The following is a 25,216-nucleotide window of genomic DNA, read 5'->3' as shown; positions in this document are numbered from 1 at the left end:
CGAGGTTGGGCTTGCTGCTGCCCATCCCAAGGCCATCCCTCACCACCAGGTTCAAGACGTGCGCGATGCAGCGGACGCCCTCGAATCCGCCGTCGCGCACCGCCTTCACCATGTTGGCTCCCCCGTCCGTGACCATGTAACCGCGGGTGACCTTCTGCCCAGCTAGCCACCCATCCACCATGCGGTTCATGGCCTCCGTAATCTCCCCTGCCGTGTGGGACTGGTCCATCACTTGCGTGTGGAGGAGGGCCCAGCAGTAGCCCTCCTTGCCAGTCCCTGTAGTGCTGGATCCTTCCTGCCCCACGGCTGCCCACCAGTGTGCCGTCAGGGACAGGTAAGCGTGCACTCCGCCCTCGCTGGACCAAATGTCCGAGGTGAAGTGCACCATCCGTGCCTCTGCCTGGCACAGACGACCCAGCACTAACTCCCTGCAGGAACGGTACAGGGAAGGCACCACCCGCCTGCTCAGGGTGGTGCGACACGGCAGCTTGTAGTATGGCACCACAAGCGCCATCAGCCTCTTGAAGCCTGCGTTGTCGACGAGGCTGAATGGCTGGTCGTCCAACGCCACCATCTCACCGATTGACGTGGTGATCTGGGAGGGCGTTGGAAAACGCCATCTTGTGGTTCCATACTTCCCCCACCCCATTTCCGGCAGGGTTGCCTGCCTAACCCTTGTGGGGATGGGAGATGGAGAGCTGAGACTGGAAGTGCCAGCAGCAGCAGCAGCAGCAGCAGCAGCAGCAGCCGCCGCCTTCGGCTTTCCCCTGGAACCAGTCGCCTTGCCCGCCTCTTTCCCCAGCAAGACCGACTGGTGCTGCCTCTTAAGATGCATCTTCATGCTGCTGGTTCCATAATGCCCTGTCGATGAACCCCTGCTTAGGCTGAGTTTGCAGTGGCGACAGACAGCAAAGCGGGGATCCGCTCCCAACTCAAAGTGGTCCCACACGATGCTTGTCTTTCGTTTCCGTGGTGACACCACCAATTGCCCGCCTGAGCTCTCTGGTGTTGCCACAGAAACAGGGGTGTGGGATGAGACTGGGGAGAGAGCCTCGGCCTGCTGCTGCTCCTCCTCAGCCCCCACATCCTGGAGGCCCACCGCCTCCTCCTCCTCCTCCCCCCCCTCCACTGTGCTGAGGACCTCGTCTAGGTCCATCATCGGGCTCGTGGGCTGAAAGGAGAATGAAGGAGTTGGGGATACTCCTCCTCCTCTAATGGCACTGCTGCCACGTGCCTCTTGCAAACGGGCACTTTTCCCATTCCCACCCTCAAAAAGAGAACGCCGGGCACAAGTTGCAGAAGAGAGTGGCTCTGCCTGCTGCTTGTCCTGCTTCTGTTTTGGAGCAGTCAGCCAAGGAGTTGCCCGTTTGAGTTTCACAGGAGGAGAGGAAGCCTGCTTACTGCTGGCAGACTGAGCCTTGCTGCTTTCAGCACGCCTGCTTCCTCTTTTCATGATGACTAACAAAATATTAATACTACTAATACTATGTATAAGGTACTACTAAGAATATGTATAAGAAGATATAATATGTTTAAATGTAGGGAAATGGGACAAGAACAATAAAATATACTACTACTAATATGTATGAGAATATACTAATATATATATATATATCTACTACTAAGAATATCTACAAGAATATAATAATATGTTTAAGAATATTACTAATAAATGTAGGGAAATGGGACAAGAAATGGGACAACCACTACTATAACAAGAACAAAATATGAATACTACTACTACTAATATGTATGAGAATGTATACTAATAGACTACTAAGACTATGTCAAAGAATATAATATAATATGTTTAAGAATAGGGAAATGGTGTGCGTATGCTTTCCCCAAAATGCTCAATCTGTGGCTGCCTGTTGAACTTGACAAAAGCAGCCCACTCCGTCGAAGTTACACAGAGAAGAAAAAGAGAATCCAATTTTTTTGGTATATTTGGTATATAGAAGATAGAAGGAAACACAATCAGGATTTAAGAGAGGGGAGGGGGGAAAAGAACCAACCACTACTATAATATGTATGAGAATGTATACTAATAGACTACTAAGACTATGTCAAAGAATATAATAATAATATGTTTAAGAATAGGGAAATGGTGTGCGTATGCTTTCCCCAAAATGCTCAATCTGTGGCTGCCTGTTGAACTTGACAAAAGCAGCCCACTCCGTCGAAGTTACACAGAGAAGAAAAAGAGAATCCAATTTTTTTGGTATATTTGGTATATAGAAGATAGAAGGAAACACAATCAGGATTTAAGAGAGGGGAGGGGGGAAAAGAACCAACCACTACTATAAGAAGAACAAAATATGAATACTAATATAATATGTATGAGAATATATACTAATGGACTATGTGAAAGAATATAATAAAATATGTTTAAGAATATAAATGTAGGGAAATGGGACAAAAACTGTGTGTATGCTTTCAAAAGAAAGCTTTCACAAAAGCAGAACAGTCAGGCTTTAATACAGGGAAGGGGGGGGCAACCAACCCAACCACACACTCCAAAATTCAAAAATAAAGTTTATATTAAATCAAAGTAAGGGGAAAACACAGGGCAAACTAAGCTACAAGTCAGAAAGAAGCAAACAAACACACACACGCGCCAAACTAAACCTATATTAAATTAATCTATCTCCAAAGCAGGAGCACTAGCTAAGTAAGTGTTCCCTCCACGAACGCCAACCCACAAAGAGACACAAAACAGAAAGTTCTCAGGGTGGGTCTGCCTTAGTCCCCCCTCCAACGCTGGGATTGGAGGAGGATGCTTTCTGAGGAGATCAATTCTCATCAGGATTGGGAGTTGAATGTGCCTGTCATCGCTTCCAAAAAAATAAAAAAAAAAAAATAAAAAAAACCCAAACCCCGATTTTTAAAAAAATATTGCACGTGAACCACAGCACGCAGAAAGTTGAGAGTGGTCTCAAAATGACCCCCATCCACGACTCTCTGTGCACAAGAATTTTCAGAACGATAGCTTAAACCCCCCCCCAGTTATCCCCGATTCTTTCCCTCAATGCAATCCTATGGGCGAAAAGCCGAAACGGAGCCCCGCGGTTGACCCGATTTTTAAAAAAATATTGCACGTGAACCACAGCACGCAGAAAGTTGAGAGTGGTCTCAAAATGACCCCCATCCACGACTCTCTGTGCACAAGAATTTTCAGAACGATAGCTTAAACCCCCCCCCAGTTATCCCCGATTCTTTCCCTCAATGCAATCCTATGGGCGAAAAGCCGAAACGCAGTTTGAGCCCCGCGGTTGACCCGATTTTTAAAAAAATATTGCACGTGAACCACAGCACGCAGAGAGGTGAGAGTGGTCTCAAAATGACCCCCATCCACGACTCTCTGTGCACAAGAATTTCCAGAACGATAGCTTCAAAAACAACGTAGTTATGCGCGATTATTTGCCGCAATGCAATCCTATGGCGAAATGTTTTCAAGATGGCGACCGGAGCGCTCCGCCTGAACTCGGAGCTCCGAAAAATGGTCGCTTCTCTTCGCCTTGCTTCTAGGGGGTCCGCGGTCCGCTCCTACTCCGCCTCTGGGTAAGGCGGAGCAGGCCAATCCGCTACTGCTTCTACGCTCCTAATCGGAGCGGAGCACATCCCTATTATTCAACAAGGTTTTTGCAGTTGTCTGCTGCAAAAACCTTGTTGAATAAGCCCTGAGGAAGGACGTTTTCTGTCCAAAACACGTAGGCATCCTTCATTAAACCCTTTTCTATATAAACATTTTGCAAGATTATCCTTGGTTCCGCCCCTGCCTTCGGCTTGTTTTTTCACTCCCTCATGGAGTTTCCCTTCTCTTCCTGCATCTCCTTTCCATATGGTCACCCTATGCTACACTTATATTGCTTAGCAATAAGCTAGTTGCTGTTTGGCCTGGGAAGTATGGGTACAAATCCTTGCTCAGCTTTAGACTCATTGTTTTGAATCTTTGGTTATCTTTAGGCTTCAGTACCCAGTTTGAAAACTGGGCACAACATTGATCTCCTTTATTTATTTATTTATTTATTTCATTTTCATACCGCCCAATAGCTGAAGCTCTCTGGGCGGTTCACAAAAATTAAAACCACAATAAAACAACCAACAGGTTAAAAGCACAATTACAAAATACAGTATAAAAAGCACAACCAGGATAAAACCACACAGCAAAATTGATAAAAGATTAAAATACAGAGTTAAAACAGTAAGATTTAAATTTAAGTTAAAATTAAGTGTTAAAATATTGAGAGAATAAAAAGGTCTTCAGCTGGTGACGAAAGCAGTACAGTGTAGGCGCCAGGCGAATTATCCTTACAATTCTAAGGATAAATGAGATCAGGAATTGATGCTACCCACCTTGAGGCTTAGAGATAGGGCAAGTGACAAATGTAAGTATTTATCATGGTGATGCTCACTCAATCTACATCTCACAACGATTATTCATTTTTTATAGGGCCATCTATACAGGAGGCTAACATAAGCAAATCAGGAAAAGTCCCCGCCCCAGGGGGCTTACTGTCTCTATTTGGATAGTGAGAGGGACAAATCTGCACAGAGGGGGAAAGGGGGTGAAAATGCAGAACGTTTCCCTGAGCCTGAAGGAGATCAAGTGTAGATGTGAGATGAGCCTAGAAGAGTCCTCACCATCTCGCACTCTAAATTTGTGCTATTCTAAAAGTAATCACTAGACGATGTTTTCAAATAAGTTCCCCATTCATTTGATGCATATTTAGCACAAAGAAAATTCCTTAGGCACCATGGAAGGTATTGTGATTGGCTATGCAGGCTTAAATGATTGATGATATTAGGCTATATTTAGGCCAACGTGTTTTAGTGCCTTCCAGTTCCTTTTTTCTTTGTAAATATTATTTACAGCCTCTTTTATGATTTTAGAAGGGAATCTGTTCATAAGAGAAATGGCACAGCAACAAAACAGGTAAAGGAGGATAAAGAAGTGTACACAGTTGTGCTGCAACAATGCCTCCTCTCCTTTGCATCTGTTATTTAATCCCAATTTCAGGCAAATGCTACCTCCCACCCCTTGAAGCATCAAGGCCAAACAAAAGCTGCCAACTTGACCCTTACAAATGCAGGCTTACTGTTGGCAGGAAGGGGGGGGGGAATGGAGGAAGCTGCAAGGAGAAAAGGATGCCTGAGACACAAAAATAAACATAAGCCTCAACACTTCATGTGCGAGACGGATGGGGACACCAAGTTATGAAACAGACAGCCTCCTCCTCTCGTGAAGATTGTAAGCTAAAACTGACAGCAAGGAAGGCCACAGAGGAAGAGGAAGGAGAGACAAAGGGATGAAAGGGAAGAAAGGCAGTTGCACCTCGGCTTGGTTAGGGTTAGAGCTGAGTGGACTTTCCCTTGACCTCAGCTTCTGTCCAATTATTTCAGAAATGCGTGGTTATTTCCTCACAAATTGGAGTAATCTCCGTTTATTTTCTGAGCCAATCTGACATTTGGAAAATAAGCTCAGCCTTCCACGATCTCCGAAAGCCTCTCCCTACCAGCCCCTGGAAATACCTTCGCCCTAAGACAGGGGTGGGCAACATACGCCCCTCCAGATGTTTGGGTCTACATGTCCCAACAGCTCTAGCCCGCACAGCCAATGAGAGTGGCAGGCCAAAACATCTGGAGGGCCCCAAGTTGCCCAACCCAGCCTTAAAGACTTACTGGCCAGTCGTGGGAACACCATTATCATGTGACAACATGGAGCACACCAGAGAAGGAGGGAAGGGACAATACTCCTCTGTCCCTACAGGGGGCTTTTGGGAATCGGGAAGTTGATGGGGTTGATATTTTGGTGACTAGGGAAAGGACGTGGACAGGGTGGGAAGGAAGATGGGAATACTTTTTGGGCTCAGATTTTAATCCATGTTGGAGAAGAATTTAGGGACTCTTCAATCTTGCTTCTCCTTGGAGGGGAGCATTACAAGCCCCTCCCAAAGCTCTTGTCTGGATGTGGCAAGTCAGAACTGACAATTAGAATTGAGAAAAGAGCCTCATGGAAAAGGTGGATTTTGAGGAGGGATTTGAAAGAAGGAAACCATCATAGCACCAAGTCCATGTTTGCATTCTTATTCTTGTTCTCAAATTTGTGAGGTGCCTTCAGGAGCCTGCCCTGGTGCTTTACAGAGGAAGGTCCCTGCACCAGGAACCTATAAATATAGCCTGAGGGATGTGGTATGAGAGTAGGGTGACCATATGAAAAGGAGGACAGGGCTCCTGTATCTTTAACAGTTGTATTGAAAAGGGAATTTCAGCAGGTGTCATTTGTATATATGGGGAACCTGGTGAAATACCCTCTTCATCACAACAGTTAAAGCTGCAGGTGCCCTGCCCTCCTTTAAATTTGGTCACTCTAGTATAGCTCCTGCACCTTTAACTGTGGTGATGAAGAGGGAATTTCACCAGGTTCTCCATATGTACAAACGACACCTGCTGAAATTCTCTTTTCTATGCAACTGTTAAAGATACAGGAGCCCTGTCCTCCTTTTCATGTGGTCACCCCATATGAGAGGGAAACAGCAGAGAAAAGGAAGAAAGAGAGGGAAGAGGAACAAAATGCTAAAAGTGGAGAGTGAGGAGAGGAGTGAGAGAGATCCGGGTAACATGATGAAAGGGGGTGAGTGGAGCTACATTTATGCTGGCTTTGTTTCAATTTCAGATGACTACTGAGGGTTCGGTACCAGGGCTATAGTCAAAAGTATTACCGTCATCTGATCACAAGTAGCATCTTTTTAGCTTCCTTGTTGCTCAGGTCTCTAAGGAGCACAGTTGACATTTTCCTGCACAGGCCCCATGGAATTGAATGGGGGCCATGCAAGAACATGACCGTCCCTTCATTTCAATTGGTGCACAGTAAATGTATGATAGCTGCTTTTTCCTTTTTCCGGCTAGAGCTTCAGATTCCTTCACCTTCAATACGACCAGCAAATGGAAAGGGAAAAACGGAGATATTTCTTCAGCTCAGCTGGGGAAAGAAAGGAAAGCAGGCTTTTTGTTCTGCCTTTTTTAATGCAATATGTGCAGCAAAGCACCCGAAAGGGTACAAACCTTTACAACAAGATGAATCTTTGCTTCTCCCGATATCTGTTACTTTCAGTTTAGCCGAGACGGATTTGTAATCAGCTTTCAGTTTAGCCGAGACGGATTTGTAATCAGCACTTAGTTTTCTTGTGCATTAGAATCACAGGCCCATAAGTTGTCTGGAGTAAATACTGACAAGACACTATTCTCTTCACCTCTATCTGCAATATGGAGGAACCATAATATTGGCCTACCTTATGTGGCTGTTGCAGGAATTAGAGATAATATAGGAGAAGGGCTTCCAATGTGCTGTAGAAATGCTGTGAGCACAGATTATTTATAGGTACTTCTGGGTATCAAGCACAGGGGCCCTGAAACATAAGTATACCCCTGCACCTGTTCTTAAAGTATGTTCTATACCTTTTTGGTAGTTTGTAGTAAGACATGAAGGCCAGACTGCTGTCTTTTTCCTCTGCCTTCTTTTACCCCTGGTGCCCCTCTCTTGTTTTACCGGCACTGCCAACCACTCTTCATTGGGGAATCCAGGTAAATCTGCTGAATTTATTGATTTATTAATCACACTTGTGTCATATTGTGCATTCTATTACTATGCAGCTTTTACAAATGGTGCCACTTCTGTCCCTTCCTTCAGCCTCTTCCCCTCAATCTTAAGTAAACCCAATTAATTTTCCATCTTAACAAAAATGAAAGCTGTAGTCAAATATTTTAAAAAATGGGGGTGGGGGAGAAAAAAGCATGCTATATACTCCCAATCCTTAATCAGATACAGCTCTACTGAAGTCAAAAGAGCTATGCTAGGGTGACCATATGACAAGGAGGACAGGGTTCCTGTATCTTTAACAGTTGCATAGAAAAGGGAATTTCAGCAGGTGTCATTTGTATATACAGAGAACCTGGTGAAATGCCCTCTTCATCACAACAGTTAAAGCTGAAGGAGCTATACTAGAGTGACCAGATTTAAAAGAGGGCAGGGCACCTGCAGCTTTAACTGTTGTGATGAAAAGGGAATTTCACCAGGATCCCCATATATACAAATGACACCTGCTGAAATTCCCTTTTCAATACAACCGTTAATGATACAGGAGCCCTGTCCTCCTTTTCATATGGTCACCCTAGCTATGCAAGTTCACCCTAGGTGAAGACCAGATCTTTCCTGGGTCACTTTTGGTCAAGCTATAGATACATGGTTCAAATAAACCCTGAACTTCAGTACCTACAAAGGTTGGGTGGTATTGAGTTGTATTTCTGAAAAATATGCAGGACCATCTTGCCTCTCTCTACCCATCTTCCCTTCATTAAACACTACATTAGAAGGTCCTTAAAAACAGCAAAACAAGCAGTCCAGAGAAACAGCACTAAAAGCTAACTGCTGTAATTATCTTCTCCTGTCCACAGGCTATCAGCAAATTCAACATTGATCCGTAAATTAAATCACATGTTTAGCTTTCCAGCGAAATTTAGCACCGGGCTGCTCTTGCCTCAATATTTGATTGCAATCACAGTGAACGTAGCAGAGGTATGCAGGAAGGAATCCTCACGGAGATTTCGTTAAGTGCTTGCTCTTCAAACTTTCATTAGCTCTCTTTCATCAAATGATATGGCAGAGGACCCAGAATTCACCCGTTCTTCCACTGAGCTATTAAGCCAATATTAAGACCACAGAATGAGACAAGAGCAATTTGGAACTGGCTGCTTTCACATTGAGCAAGGTTTACTGGCACACATCGTATATGAACAGCAAAGAGTCATAATAATGGGAGATTAAATCCATTAAGAAAAGTAGCAGGACATCTCTCTAGCCAGTAATATAGGAATAATAATGGGCTTTTTTTTCCTTAAACAGATTGCTTGCAAGTTTGTTGTGTTGGGTCTTTTTGCCACCCTGAAAAAAAACACCTCTTACTTTTAATTGTTATTCTGTAATATTTAAATGTTGCATTGAAAAGTGATTCAAGGGAGAAAAAGAAATGATTCTGCTGTGCTGCATTTGATAGATTTTATAAGAAAAGAAAACGACAACAGGAAAATAAACCTGTCTAATCTATTTTCCTCTGGATAACCACAGCAAGATTTTTTGGGGAATAAGCATCCTGCAAAATGGGGGGGGGAACCTACCAAAAGAAACAAGAAAACCTTAAATATTTTAATACTTTCCTGCCATAACAGTTTTTGTAGACAAGTATTCTGAAGTCCGCTTAAAAATCATCTCCTGCAGCTAGTCTGCAAAGATTCTTTCTGCAGTTATAGGGACTTGTTTGCAACATGCAATAGTTAAGTATTAAACCTCCCCTCCCCATCCAAGGCTCTTAAACAGATTTACAAGGATGTAAACTTCAACATCATAGACTTCGTGATCTCCTCAAGAAAAATATTAGCAGAATGTTCCCCCTCCCACCCCTGCCCTGACCCCATATGAAAGCTTTCAAGAGAATGAAGTTACTTACTAGAGTATTAGAAGTGGACAGCCTTGTGGTGTTTAGTCCTACCAGTGATGGGAGCGTTTGGGACATCCAGTTAGAGATCATTGCCATGGTACTAAGGACAGCACCAAGCTTGAGCAGTGGAGGACTCATTGCTGTGGAGGCTAATGAGTTTTCATAGTGACTGATTATCATCCTAGTGCAGGCAGGCAGGGAGAGGCGTGCCTGCAGCTCACAACATCCACAGCATGAAAGGGGATCAGCCTCCCCAGATTTAATCATCCACTAAAACACACATCCAGACAGCCTCCAAGCCTCCCCCCCTCCCAGCAGAGCTTCTAAGTCTTCTCTCTTACCACCACATGCTGAAGCACGCTGCCCACAGATACGCAATCCTTTTATGTGCCTGTGATTATTGCAGCTTTTTTTTTCTGTGGAGGGAAGGAGAGACGGGAGGGAGATGGAGGTGGGGTGGGGGGAAACCGACAGCAGAAGGTTCTAAGGAATCTGTAAGAATCTAGTTACAGTGGGAGATGATCCAATGAATCAACCAGTGGGAGATGATCCAATGGATAATGAAGCATCACCTGCCAGGGACGGGCAGAGCAAAGCTAACCTGCTATACTTAGCTGGTGGGCAGGCAACAGAACCGCATCCCCCAACCTCTGGATGTTTTGGATTACAATGCCCAGCATCCCTGGCCACTGATGGCTGAAAGAGAAAGGGAACCCTAGATAACTAGTAAGCAAAAAAGCCAAAAGGCAAGGGGAGGAACCAGGAGTGTGTCCAAAAGGATTTATTATTGGCAATAATAAATCCTTTGGGACACACTCCTGGTTCCACCCCTTGCCTTTTGGCTTTTTTGCTCACCCACTGATGGCTTAGGCTGATGTAGTCCAAACCCTTTGGAGGGCACCAGGTTGGGGGAGGCTGGGACAGAGCCTCTTCCAATTCAATGTCTGGATGGACATATAAACTATAGGAGGCAGGGGGGAGGGAGGAAGTGAGTTGCCCAAACTCCCAGCATTGCTCCAACTCAGCCTGAGCCATGGGACGCTCAGACTAGCTAGACTAGCGGCACACCCCTATTTCTAAGGCTTAGGCCCGAAACAGTAGCATTAACCAAGAAGATTCTGGATTTTACTCTGTTTTAGCAGCATTAATCAAGAAGACGACTCTGGATTTTAGAACGAAGCTCACAGACAACCAACTTTAAGAAGTAGTGAGTTTACTGGGGAAGGGGAAAGGGGGAGACTGTAGTTGAAGGCAAAAATAAGAAAGCTACCTAAAGCAGCCTCTATGTATCTAAGCACAGGTCTTCCAACAGGACAGGCCCCCAAAAAGAGATACTACAGCGAAAGCAAGACAGACAAAGACTGTGAGCAGCTGTAACACACCTCTGGCTATATGCTCAAGCTTCTGGCAAATCTAAGATGATCCCGGTTAGCCAATCACAGCCTGGCTAGAATAATTTTCTCAGGCCCCTAAAGGGAGATGAGAATTCTTACAGGAATGGAGCCGAGATCACTCAATCCAATGAACTAGGCCTTGTTCTGAGCTTCGGCCTGGAGACATCATGAGATGTACACATAGGTGGTTTACCCCTTACAAGCAGCCCCAGCCTTTGCCGAACGGGAGCTTACAGACTGCTAGAATGCAAAAAAGAAAATGGCGTTCTGGACAGGTGGCTGTGGGTTTCAGAGGACCATCGTTATCAAAAGTTGCCTTGAATGATACTGCACTATCCTTTCAGGACACTTGGGAATTGGCCCCATTGAATTCTGGGGGTCTTGCTTCCAAGTGATTTCCGTCTGTAATTTCAGGTTTCACCCATGTGCAATCCATAATGGAAGGGAGAGAACAGATGCAGTGGATTCTTTCCTGCTGCATAACTGCTGTACAACTAAATCTTACTGAATCCCACACTTCTGACAGTTGAAAACTAGCAAGTCAAGCTCCTATCTGTACTGCATTTAAATACAGGTATATACAAGTTGCAAATACAGGCAAAGTCAGCTGCTAAGGCTTCTGCTCTACGTGTGATGTGACAGCATTACAGGGCAATCCTCTTCATGTTTATTCAGAAGTAAGTCCCACTGCGTTCATTGGCACTGACTCCCAGATAAGCGAGTTTAGGATTTTTTGGCCTCAATTTCTAAATGTATGGCTGGCATCCAGGAAAGCAGGTTATCTTTATTCTTCACCCTCTACAGAAATGAAGGCCCTTTCTACACCATAAGGGTGTAGATGAACACAGGGGAGACGATCCTGGACTTACCTGCTTCCGGGATCGTTGCCCTGCATCCAAATGGCTGTGCGACATCCTGAATGTTGCACGCATCACAGCCACCATTTTAAAAAAAGAATTCCTCCAGTCCCAGCTCCTTCCCTCTACTGACCTCCACTACTCGGGGGGGAGGGGAGGGGAGGAGGGAAGAAGCCAGGATGGGTGCCCATGTGTCCTACAGTCTCGGGAAAACCCCGAGACCACAGGGAGAATCGGGTTTTCTCACGAGTTGTTTATCCCTGGGGAAACCCATGCTCATCCCCCCTTGCCCCCGGGAGCCCCTCTGCATCATTTGGGTACACAGAGACTCAAACGTGACCAGCCTGGATTTTCAGGCTGGTGTAGAAACAGCCGACGGCTCAGTACATGGAACTGCTTGCCCACATATCCTTTCCCTCTTACTTTTCCCTCCCTGTTGAAATTTATACTGTAATCCTCTCTTGTATCTGGCCACTCTACTATAGCTCCTGCAGTTTTTAACTGTTGTGATGAAGAGTGAATTTCACCGGGTGCTGCATGCATCCAAATGACACCTGCTGGAATTCCCTTTTCTATATAACTGTTAAAGATACAGGAGCCCAGTCCTCCCTTTAATCTGGTCACCCTAGACCAGCAGTAATCACAGAGAATTCTCAGTTAAACTGCACTTATTCCCTTCCTGCAATCCACATTTTTCTGTCCTGAGTTTTCCCAGTGAGTTGTAATAATAAATAGCTGAGAGTGTTTTTTTTTAAAAAAAGAAGGGCTGTTGTTCTCATATATACAATAGTGGCCATGGGCAACTAGTCGCACAGGACAGTTGGTGGCCCTTGAACATAAGAATCCTGCTGGATCAGTCTGAAGGTCTTTCTAGTCCTTCATTCTGCTTCTGCAGTGACCAGCCAGATGCCTCTTGGAAAGCCCACAAGCTCTTGCTGCAGTTATACCCCCCTGAACGTAGCCAGAGATACATCCAATCAATTCAGCAAGGCTTGGATGAATGTAGCAGTTTGTATAGCAGATACGATGCACACCGGAAACTGCATCAGCAAAATGCATGGAAGGATGTTTCCCCCTGCACATGGCTGTTTATGCATGTAGATCTCTCCTGCTGGAGTAGGACATTCGTTCTCAAGAGCAATGGGGTCAGATGTTGCTCATGGTAGTTGGAGATTGGATGCTGAACAAAGCAGGAATGCATTGTGCGTGTGTCAAATGTGCTATTTCCAAAGAGAATTTTTGAAAATAGCAAAGACAGACAGACAGACAGACAGACAGACAGACAGGCAAGATTTGGCACAGCCCTACTAGTCAGACCCTCTGTTTGTGCTCCAAATGCTAGCCAAGCTCCTCTTTCCCCCAATGCATATCAAATTATTTCAAGCAACCTCTCTGATTTAACTAAGAGGTACGTGGGCGTTGGTTCAACCGGCTGTATAATTTGATGAGGGAATGGAGCCTTGAACACATGTATACAAAAGAGATCCCTTGCTCCCAAATATTGAATTCTCTTTGGGAAATACCTTATGTGGTAGAGTATTATTTTGCTGAAAAATATACAATTCCCTGGCTAAGTCTTAGTCCACTGGCAAATGAAGAAAGCCATAATTCTATTTGAAATGTGTAGCTCAACTCCATGGAATATAAACAAGTTGCAGAGATACTAGAGATACTATTCATGGTTTAATTTGTTTTTAGCTGTATATATTGTTTTATACTGTATGCTTTTATCTGTATGCCACCTTGAGATCCTAATGATATTGGGTGGGATACAAATGTTTTAAATAAGTAAATATGTTAAATAGGATAAGATTCTAAACTAATAGCGCTTAGAAGAAGTTTTCAATGAGGTGAGATTTGCTCTTCAAGTCAATGGACAGAAATGGTACATCTCTAATGTATACAGACTTCCATTTGCCAAACAATAACTTATCACAGTGCACACATACCTGTTTTCTAAGCTATCACTCTGGTCTAGTCCACAACATACAGCAGAGGAGACAGCAAAACTGTTTCTGGGTTAAACCACTTCCAACTGCAGGTGGGGGAATCACATAATCGAATATTTCCCTGTTTAGAGAGCCAATGTGGGCAAGTGGTTAGAATGCTGGACTGGGACAGGAGATCCAGGTTCTAGTTCCCACTTGGTGACTTTGGGCCAGTCACTGACTCTTAGCCTAACCTACCTCACAGGGTTGTTATGAGGTAGGGTGACCAACTGTCAGGATTTCCCCGGATTTGTCCTGGTTTTTGTTCTTTCCATGGTGTCAGGGGGGATTTTCTATAATTTTCAATAATGTCCTGGAATGACACACCTTCCCCTTTAAGGCTGCCATTAGCATGGCAGGAGGGAATGACATGCTTTCTTGAGGCACATCATTCCCCCACCCCGAGCTCCAATTGAGGTCTTAAAGGGGAAAGTGGGTCATTCGTGGACATTATAGAAAAGGCCCCAATTGGAGTGGATGGTGGTGGTGCAGAATGAAATCCTTTCCCCTCCTCCACTCCAACTGGGTTCTTTAAGGTGGCGGGGGAATAACGTACTTTCTGCAGGACTCAGAAAGCTGCTTCCCCACACACACACACTAGGTGTCCTCTTTTTTGGTTTCCCAAATATGGTCACCCTATTATGAGGATAAAATGGAGAGGATGATGATCATGTAAGCCACCTGGGGTCCCTTCAAAGAAAAAAAGTGGGGGATATAAATGTAATAATAAATAAAAATATATAAATGTATTTTATAAATCTCCCTAAATCTATAAATCTAGGTATCAAGGAGAAAGGTACTAGCCTAGCCTTCTCACGGATAGGATAGCTTTGTATGTACCGCGATTTTTAGTTTGTTTATCTGTTATCGTTTAGCTAGAGAAGAACATTCATTCATGTGACAACTCTCCCCCTGAGGTGTAGTCTGGAATGGTACAACCTAGGAACAGTTTAAGCATTTCATTTGTGCTCAGTATTTTGCTAAGGGTGAGGAGAATTTCATTTATTCATTTCATTTGTACCCCCACCTTTCTATCAAGAAAATGGTATTCAAGATGGCTGACAACTAAAAAATAAAATAAAATAAAAAATTGAGAAAAAACAATAATAAAATACATTAAAAACACAATTAAAAACACAACAGTACAATAAAAGCAGCACCCAACCCAACAGACAAGCTTACATGCCTAAGGCCTGCTTATTTTTTTTTTAAAAAAGTCTTTAACTGCTGCTGGAAAGACAGCTGAGAGGAAGCCAACTTAGCCTCCCTCAGCAGGGAGTTCCACAGAATTTTGCTGCACATCAGTTGCAGATGTCCGGTAAAAATGTGTAGCAAGATGGTCTTTCATACCTAACTTCTGATTTTACACCATTCATTGCTCATGTTTTATGTAACTAGGGCAGGCAGGCAACTGGCCCAAAATATGGCTATCCGTGGCATCTTGCCAAGTGGATAAGGAAAATGTGATCACATATCACCTCTGTTCAGATGACATTCTAAGCCATGGTGGTTAAGCATTTTGAAATAAACATTATGACTTAGCGGCGTAGTTCAGAAGATACTTTAAACCACAGCTTCAACCATGGTGAATAATGCAAAAAACCATATTCACCATAGTTTAAGGTGTCTTCTGAACAGGGCCAATGTGTCATGTGAACCATGATGTAGTATGTCATTTGAACCATTCCTAACCATGGTGGATGTTTACCCACAGTTTAAGCAGGCTCACTAACCATTCGCTGCAAAAGGGTTACTGGCCTAACCATGGCTTAGCATGTTGTCTGAACAGGCCCACTGAGTACAGTTGTATGATTAAAATGGGTGTTTGGATCCATGCTATGATGGTATCTAACCAGGGCTGGCATTGACTCTTGGCATCCTTGGACAACTATCGCCCTCCCTTCTCCCTAACACTTTGGCAGAGCCAACCATTGATATAGGGTGACCGTATGAAAAGGAGGACAGGGCTCCTGTATCTTTAACAGTTTAAATCTGGTCACTCTAGTATAGCTCCTGCAGCTTTAACTGTGGTGATGAAGAGGGAATTTCACCAGGTTCTCCATATATACAAATGACACCTGCTGAAATTCCCTTTTCTATGCAACTGTTAAAAATACAGGAGCCCTGTCCTCCTTTTCATATGGTCACTCTAATTGATACCTACCTTGGGTCCCCCTTCAGAGCAGCACCAGGTAGCCCAGAGAAGCACCAGGTACCAGAGTCTAGTTGCCTTCCTAATTTCCCATCTTGTTCCCAACATAGCATTGTTTAAGGGCAACCCAGCACCATCCATATAGCTTGGACTACAATGCCCATCATCCCCAGCCAGCATGGAAATAGAACACAGATCTCCCAAGTTCTGGCTTGACATTCTAACCACTACACCATGCTTTATGTCCTCCCTCGCTATGTTTCTGGTGCCTTCAATAAGCTAAGGGCACACAAAGCCCATTTCTGCACCCACCCAAAAATGCAGGCTGGTCACGGCAAATCCCTGTGTGTCCAACTGATGCACAGCGACTCCCAGGAGGAAGGTTGGACAAGAATGGGTTTTCCCCAGGGATAAGTACTCCCTGGTAAAATCTGATTCTTCCTGCGGTCTTGGAATTGTCCAGAGTCCACAGGAGGTGTGGCCTTCTGTTCCCTCCTCCCACAAGTAGCAGGGGTTAGTAGAGGGAAGGAATCGAGCCAGGAGGAATTGGGGGTGGGGGGTAGCGGGGTCCGGGCTTTTTTTTAAAAAAACTCACTGTTTGTTGGAGCACACCTGTGCTCAGTGCCTTTAAAAAAATAAATAGAAAAAATGGCAGCCTTGACACGCTCCTTCCTCTTGGGATGTCGCACCCACATTTAGACTAAAGGGAGGATATTGTGACATCCTCCCCCCTCCCTCCCTCTACACTGGGCTGGTGTAGAAATGGCCAAAGAGACAGGGGAAATCATGGGACACTTCAAGATAGAGGTAGAAATACTTCTCCTTTGTAATCCACAAACCCCATAACCCTAGCACAGTTTCCCTTTAGACTACTAGTATTCATTTATTTAAAAATATTTGTATCCTGCCTTACTGCTCAATGAGCCTTCAATGGAGGCAGCATGAGCAATTAAACACAAGATCCTAAAGTCCAGCTAGAAAACCAACCAACCCCCCTCCCCAATAAATAAACAAGCAATAAAAACAGACAGGCGAAGAGCAGTGAAAACGTATCAGCAATGAAATGCTTCGTATATAAAACCAGTGATGGGCGAGACACCCCTGGCTCGTGTCAGATTGGTTTGGAGATAGGCCAAGCAGCTTTCTTGACATTTGGGAAGTACCTTGGGTTCTTTCTGAGCCAACCTGAATTAGCCCTTCAAATCCCCAAATCCCCATCCTCCTAATCGTTTTCCCTCCATCAATCCAAGAACACCCTCTTTTTCTCCTTCCTGCCTGTCCGCTTATTGCGCTGGAGTGGTACTGGCACTCTAACAGTGGCCGCAAACATGCATCAGGTGACAGGGGATGAGGAAGGACCAAGCTAGGCCAAAGCAAACCTTGGGAAATACAGTTTAGCTTTTGGGAAAACTACATTTCCCAACGGGGCTACTTAAGCCTGACCTTGCGTACTGGGTGTCCCAAGTGTGGGCAGAGACCTCCCTCTTTTCCTTCCCTCTCCCTTTAGCTTGTTACCACCGTTGGAACTGGAGAGCTGCTTGTCAGAGAAAGGGGGATTGATGGATCAGCGGAGGCTGAGTTGGTGGTACAGACATTGGGTTAGGCTGAGTGAGTGAGAGGGGAATTCTTGTCCTTCTTACCCTGTTTCAAGCCTGGGCTCCCTCTTCTGATCCTGGGAGTACAGGCTTCAGTGAATGAAACTATTTTCACTGGGCACTGGAATGATAACACACATCATTCTGGAGAGGATATAAGACCGTAAGAAGAGCCCTGCTGAATCAGACCAAATACATATCTAGCCCAGCATTCGGTCCACAGTGGCCAAACAGCTGGCCATGGAGAACCCACAAGCAGGACATGAGTGCAACAGCTCATGTTCCCCAGCAATTGGTGTCCTCAGGCATACTGCCTCTGATAGTGGAAGTAGTATATAGACATCAGGACTAGCAGCCATTGATAGCCTTCTCCTCCGTGTATTGGTATGCCACAAGCAGGCCACTGCAACCCCAATGGGCCTGTCCTCACCACTAGCCATCCTAACTTTTGATGGCAAAAGCACCAGGAGAAGATGAGCAAGGCTTAGGCTGGTTCAGAGTGGAGTTGGCAGTCCCGTCAGACACCCCATTTCCAATCCATTCAAAGCTTTCTAAATCAAAAATACCAACTTGAATTGTCCCCCTGATCAAATTGGAAACCGATGAAACTCTTTTAATACCGGAAGAACATTTCCTGCATGGTGAGTGCAACCAAATACCATGACTGCCATGTTCTGGAAATGTCTGGGGTCAAGAAAGAATGAAACGGATTTGAACATCACTTGAAATCTAAGACTTGGGCCCTTTTACACCATGGATTTTTCCCGGGTAGTCCCTGGGAAATAATGCACAGGGGACGACCCCTCCATTTTCCCGGGATAACCGAGACCTCGGTTATCCTGATTCTACCTGTGGTCCCGGGATGATCCTGAGGACCGTGAGTGGTGTGGGCACCTGTCCTGGCTTCTTCCTTCCTCCCAGCGAGTAGCGGGGGTCAGCAGAGGGAAGGAGCCAGGCTGGGGGTGTCCAGGGACATCGAGGGGGGAGCGATGTCAGGGCTTTTTTTTTTTAACTCACGTTCCACTGGAGCGCAATTGCACTCCTGGCTCCTGCCTCTTTTTTTAAAAAAGTCAGGTGCGATAGGTGCTATGTCCCTCTTCCTTTTCGGGACGTCGTGCTTCCATTTGGATTCCCAGGGAGGATCGTGGAAACAGGTAATTCTGTGATCCTCCCCCTCCCTCCCTCTTAGTTGTAGAAAGGGCCTTGGTGGAGGCGGGGGTGCCTTCTTCCACAATGAATTTGGCCTGGAGGACTCCGAGGTTCTACGTTAGCTCGGAATATATCACCCAAGGGTATGTTCTGCTAGTCCTCTGGAGAGAGCAGCTATTTTGACATTACCCAGAGTCAGAATACTTCAAAATCTGCTCTGCCACAGACTCCCTCAATGGTCTCTGTAGAAAAGCTAACCTCATAAAATTTGGGAGAAGCAGCACATCTAACTGTGTCTGAATGCCGGGAGGATTAATTAGTCAGTGTTTGTAAAGACTATTGAAGATGAAAAGAGCCATATATCAGTACTAACCCGGGGCGATATGAGTGGTGTGAAGCCAAATTCAAATCCTGCCTTCTTTTGTCATGCATTTGTTTCAGTTGGGGAGGTTTAAAAAGTTGCCTGAACTTATCTCTCTTGTTTTTTGCTTAAAAAACTCTCCCAGCTACTTTGCTCACTCCATCTGACAAAGGATTTATGGTGAGCCACACAACCTCCCTCTAAGGGGAGATGGAAAACTGGCAGCACTACAATAAGGAAAAATGCCTGAACATGTTAAACTATATTAAATTTCCTTACCTACCTACCTCTCTCTCTGTCTCATAGCTAAGCCAAATAAATAACGGTGAGTTGTTGCTGCAATACACAAAGTGAGCTTTAATAACTTGCTAGTGTTGTTGACATGCATCTGCCTATTTTTTTTTTTAACCTGTCATTGTTTCTGCTCAGTGATCCAGGTGGAAATTTCCACATGGGCAGAATAAAGAAAGCCTAGCTAAGGTCTGGTGGATTCTCAAGCAGACTTTGAATTACAAGAGGCTGGGTTTTGCTTTCTCGATAAAGCAACTGGCTCTTTTAAACCTTCAGAGACGATATTCAAAGGACACACCATGCATCGAAAATCAATTACATCCACACAAGCCACAGCAAAAGAGCACCTCTCTCTTTGTTCAGATGCAAGACAAACATATTCAGTGTAGCAGTATCTGCTCCAGTCAGTGACCTATGCAATAGTGACTGTGGCAGAAAGTGTGTGTATGTGGGTAAGTGTTTGGGGTGGATCCATCTTCATTTTCATGTGATAAGCACAGGTAACTACACCATTGTTTCCCCCCCCCCCCCAGGGTCACTCTAGAGTTGTCCCTGTGCATTCAAATGATGAGCAGGGGATCCCAGGGTCAACTGGGGAAACCCCAGGAAAACGGAAAACAAAGATGTCCTGGTTTTTCTGTGGTCCCGGGACTATCCTGGGACCTTGGGAGATGTGTGGGTGCCTGCCCCTGCTTTGTCCCTCCTCCTCGTTAGTAAACGGGCATGGGGCACAGAGCTCTTCAGGCGCTTCATGCCCATTGGCAGTAGGAGGGGAGCGGGGTCAGGTTTTTAAAAAAGACTTACATTTTTGTTAGGAGTTCAATTGCACTCATCTCCCCTATTTTAAAAAAAAAACGTAAAAAAATGGCGGCCGTGACATCCCTCCTTCCTCCTGGGATGTCGCATGCACATATGGATCCAGGGGGAGGATCTCATGAGCAGAATATCATGGGATCCTCCCCCCTCCCTCCCGGAAGGCTGGGAGATGTAGGAAGGTTGCAGTTGTAGGACTGCAACCTTGAGCAGCTCATTAGATACCGTACAGTTCACCTGCATCAATCCTAGTTGAACAACCACCCTGAGCAAAATATCCTACTCCAACCATCTTCCATCCTTCTCTTCCCGCCACCCCAGTCAACATTCCAGTTCTTCAAAACAAAAACAAACCAAGGTACCGTATTTCTTCGATTCTAAGATGCACTTTCCCCCCTAAACAGCTCTAGAAATGGGGTGCGCCTTAGAATCGATGGCGTCTTAGAATTGAAGAAATACGGTAATAATCGCCTCTAACCCTTCCCCGCACAGCAACATACATTCGCAAGAGAGATAAAAGGAAGAAAAAAGGGGAGCGGCTTAATCCTTAGCCCCCGCCTCAGGGCAATCACAGCAAGCAAGCAACGGTTTGTTGGTGTGGGGTTAAGCACACACCACTTCCCGCGTCCTGTGGAGAAAAAGGGTGGTGGTGGGGAGACAGCAGCAGCAACCATCTACCGCCCTTTGTGCCCTGCCTGCTCTGTCTCGCCTGCGAATTGCACTGACCTTCCCAGCTCACCGGAGCCGGCGCGAGACGGGAAGCAAGAGAGCAAAAGCCTGGCGCGAGGCCCCAGCCAAATGGGCGGGGCGCGAACCCTCCAGCAACCCAGAATTGGAGAGAGAGAGAGAGAGATCGGATGGGATCGCAAAACAAAACACACACACACACAAATCCTGTCTAGGTAGAAATAGCGGAGGAGGCCACGAGATGAGGAGCCGCTCTCGCCTCTTTCCAAGAGAGGGGGCGGGAGAGGGTCTTGAGCACGTGACGGTCCTCGGATGGCGCCTATTGCTCTGCGCTCCAGCCGCTCTCCCCACCCCGCGCACAATCGTGCAGGGGCAGGCTCGGCGCTTTTGGGAGAGATTAGCGCGGGGAAATTGGGCTGTATGTTACCGACCTTTTTCTGTAAGGCTAGAGTAGGAAAGTGGCTGTGAGGAATGCTTAAGGAGGAAGCCAGTTATGTTGGTAAAGTGTGTGTCTTTGTTCGTATTTCTTCGATTCTAAGATGCCCTTTTTCCCCAAATAAACATCTCTAAAAATGGGGTGCGCCTTAGAATCGGCGTCTTAGAATCGAAGAAATACGGTACCTGTGTTGACCACAAGGGGAAAAAAACCCTATTAAGCCAACTAAAAGATCACCAACAGTTTGCAAGCTTTCGAGATCTTCAGATCTTTTTGTCAGACAAGATGTACATTGATGGTGCTATATAAATAAATAATAATAATAAAAAGCAGTGTTGGGGTGCCGAGGGTGGGGCGGACAGAAAAAGACCCTAACTTGATGGTGAAGTCACATTGTTTGCATGTTCAGAGTCCCAAGATGGTTGGAGAAAAGTGGTCTGTAATTATTCAGACTAGGCCCTGCAGGTCTTGTGATGATTACAATGTTGGGCCTGCCCCTAGGGTCACTGGGAAGGGGAAAGTAGTTTTTGCTGCCCTAAAGAGGGAGAGAGAGCTCCTCCAGGTGACCATCCTTCATGAACGATCCTTCTGGGGTTGTACCCTGGACTGCTTTGGGGAACCTCTGCCAGGGAAGCTTCCCCATCTCATAGTATGGAGCAGATGCTGGACTCACCCATGCTCTGCTCCCCCACTCCACTTCCATTTTGTACCTCTCCCTCCAAAGTCATGACAGGGTCAAAGAGTTGCCCTTCCCTAGTTCCTCATCTCACTCTCCTGGGCACTCTTCCCCTATTTCTGCCCAGAGCTCACCCTGCAGCCCTAGGATGCTCCTGAATGATGCCACTCTCGGGTTGGTGGTGGTGGTGGTAACCACCTGTATGGACAGAGGGGTGTATGTGGCACAGTGTTGTGAGCCAGCTGCTGGCTGGAAGGTAGTGACAACCACATTGGCATGAGGAAAGGAATTGGCTACCTTATGATGTGCCACCTGACAACTCAGTAGCAGATGCTGGAAGATTCTCCAGTACTCATGTTTTAAAGATGCTCCCTAAAGTGTGTTTAGAACAGGGCCTGGCAGGTCTCAGAGTTCTTCTTAGAGCCCGTCTGATCCGGATGTTTCAAGGCCCTGGTGATGATCACCCAGAAATTAAGGATGTAATCCGATATACCAACTTCCCCTAACCTGGTGCCCTCCAGATATCTTTGGACTACAACTTCCATCAGCCCTAGCCAGCATGGCCAGGGATGATGGGAGTTGTCTAGCCTATCTGGAGGGCACCAGCGTGGGGAAGCCTGCAATACACACTGACCTGGGAGATAAGTTCCTTTGAACTACACAGGGCTTTCTCTTGCGTGGACACACACTGAGGTGCTTTGTAAATCCCTTTTCAGCTATGCCCAACGTACTTTACGGAGCATCTTTCCCTGATGTGAAATTGTCTGGATGTTGAAACCTTAGGGAGATACACTCACTAGGGTGACCATGTGAAAAGGAGGACAGGGCTCCTGTATCTTTAACAGTTATATAGAAAAGGGGATTTCAGCAGGTGTCATTTGTATATATGCAGCAACTGGTGAAATTCCCTCTTCATCACAGCAGATACAAAAGAGGGCAGGGCTCCTGCAGCTTTAACTGTTGTGATGAAGAGGAATTTCACCAGGTTCTGCATATATACAAATGACACCTGCTGAAATGTCCTTTTCAATGCAACTGTTAAAGAAACAGGAACTCTGACCTCCTTTTCAAATGTTCAACCTATCTCTTTCTGCCACACCTCCCTCCCTCTCTCTCTCTCTCTCTCTCTCTCTTCCCTGCCCAGTGATCCGCTGGGAGAGGGGAAGATTGGTCTACTCTTGCCAGAGGACTGAATTGATTGCTTTCAGAGGGCTTTTGAAATTAGTCTGAGTGGCCATAGATTGTCCACCTGTGCTGTAAGGCAAGACCTTAATTAGACAATTTGAATATGCTAATTAAAATAGATGGATGGATAGATAGATGGATTATAGGATGTACAAAATCTCCTGTAAAAATTCCTCTGGTTTTATCAAAACTCTCCCAGTTTCCCTCAAGGTTCTTCAAATCTTTCCCCTGAGGAACCTTGCTTTCAATTTTGCTGCCAAAATCTTCTGACCATCAAAGACAACCTCTCCTCCCCTGCCCCAATCCTTGAAACATTTCATTAATCTCACCAATGCTCTTTTGGCTTTTTCCGGTGTTGTGCTTGAACTTGCTTTAAATTTTGCTGGAGGTGAATTAGAGCTGTGCACAAGTGGCCCCTCAAAATTCTCCATCCTACTTGTGGATCCAGAAATTGGGGGGGGGGACACAATTTCCCTGAATTTTGCCAGGGGGAGGAGAAATTCTCATGGGGGGGGGCATCATCATTGGCAAGGGTTATAGAACAGCTTTTTTCTTTTTTCCCCTAAGCATTTTTGGGGGTTTTGCACTGTCAGTGCAAGTGGCAACAGCATCAACTGTATTGGCAGCCTGCCCCCCCTTTTCTATCTTCCACAGTGCCCCACATGCCTAGCATCATTCCAGGGAAGGGAATGCAGCCACTGCCAAAAAAATAAAATAAAAAAAAGATGAAGAAAATGTGAGAAAATTCTGAAAAAGTGTCCTTTTATTTCTGGGGGTAAGAAACGAAAAATCTCAGGAATTTCTTGAATGTCTTCTTTCCCCATGAAATGGGCTTCCACTTTTCTGCCTCATTCTCAGGGCGTTTTATAATTTATTTTGAGACTGCTTTTTCCACTGTCTCGGGCTGATCCAGAGACTGTGGAATGTGTGTGCGGGCGTCGCAGTTTGTCCCAGTTCCTCACGGTTCCTTGCGAGGACCCGGGACCCGCACAGGGGCTGGGGTGGGGGGAGTGGGGAAATTAATTTAAAATTTAAAAAACCTCATCTTTTGCACATGACTGTTCGTGCGCCCTTCTTCTTTAACAACAACAACAACAACAAAAATGGTGGTCACAACGTCCTCTCCTTCCAAGGCCGCCATGTGTAAACAAAGGGGGAGATTTCGCAATAAAAATATTGCGAGATCCTCACCCCTCCATTGAGGACCCAGCAAGGGGAGGAATAAATTTATGATGTCTTCCCTTGTGGGAAATGTGGGAAGCCAAGGAGTCTACAGGCTGTCAGAGAGAAGAATGTACGATGAAAGACAGGACCCTCACACATACTCCTCAGTCATCTCATAAGTAAAGTAAGCACACGAACCCTGAACTGAACCTTTGAGAATTTCTCCAAATTTTCTTCTCCTTTGAATTTATTTTCGAAAGCAATTTCTCTTCCATCAAACTGAATGAGAATGGTTGAAATTTTTGTGGGAGAAATTTTCGGTGCAGCACTAAGGTGAATGTTGTCATTAACTTTTACCTATTGCAGTGAAGGAGCAAGCCAGCCCAAAATCCACTCCTGATCTCACACTACATACAAACCTGGGGAATAAAGTATTATGTGCATAGACTGTTTTGTTTGTATGGTGTCCACTAATATCAGTGGCAAAGGAGGAGGCAAGCTCCGTGCTCAGGACAGAAATAAATTTATAATGCTCTATGTATTTCGGAGGGATTAACTCCTTCTTCGGGAGCTATAAAATTATTATTATTTTAAAAATTTAAAATATGCTTACGTTTTGAAAAGAGTAAAAACTATTAAAAAAAATAGAGAAGCTGGAAGGAGACACATGACTAGCCACTGAAAATAAAGTGCAAATTCAACTGTGTGAACACAGCCCAATTAAAAAAAAAATAAAGTTCTTTTTAAAGTTGTCTAAGAAAATGTAGTATTCTTTTGTTGAAAAGCCCCTTAAAACTTTGTTAAAAGAATGGTGTTGTCCACAAGATACTACTCTTATGGTTAATTTGTTTGTTTTATAGCTCCTGAAGAAGGAGGAAATCCCTCTGAAACACGTAGAGCATAATAAATTTATTTCTGTTCTGAGCACCGAGTTTGCTTCCTTCTTTGTCATCGATCTATGGTGTCTTTCCCTC

General features: G+C 45.2%; 1 protein-coding gene across 2 annotated transcripts in view; it reads right to left on the bottom strand.

Annotated features, from left to right (window-relative positions):
- Positions 1–25,216, bottom strand: part of OLFM3 (olfactomedin 3) — a 202,830-nt gene that overhangs the window by 62,228 nt on the left and 115,386 nt on the right. The window contains exon 1 of one of the 2 annotated variants that reach the window (XM_063135626.1): positions 9,504–9,692. The exons of the other annotated variant lie outside the window; for it this stretch is intronic. Coding sequence (XP_062991696.1) covers positions 9,504–9,674 — 171 coding nt within the window. The 5' untranslated portion in view covers positions 9,675–9,692. Of the gene's footprint in view, positions 1–9,503; positions 9,693–25,216 lie in introns of those variants that run through there. 2 annotated transcript variants of the gene reach the window in all.

This window comes from Elgaria multicarinata, chromosome 1 (assembly GCF_023053635.1).
Source record: "Elgaria multicarinata webbii isolate HBS135686 ecotype San Diego chromosome 1, rElgMul1.1.pri, whole genome shotgun sequence".
Classification (NCBI taxonomy): Eukaryota; Metazoa; Chordata; class Lepidosauria; order Squamata; family Anguidae; genus Elgaria; species Elgaria multicarinata.
Note: the sequence above shows the minus strand (reverse complement) of the source record. Positions and strands in the feature narration are given on the sequence as shown.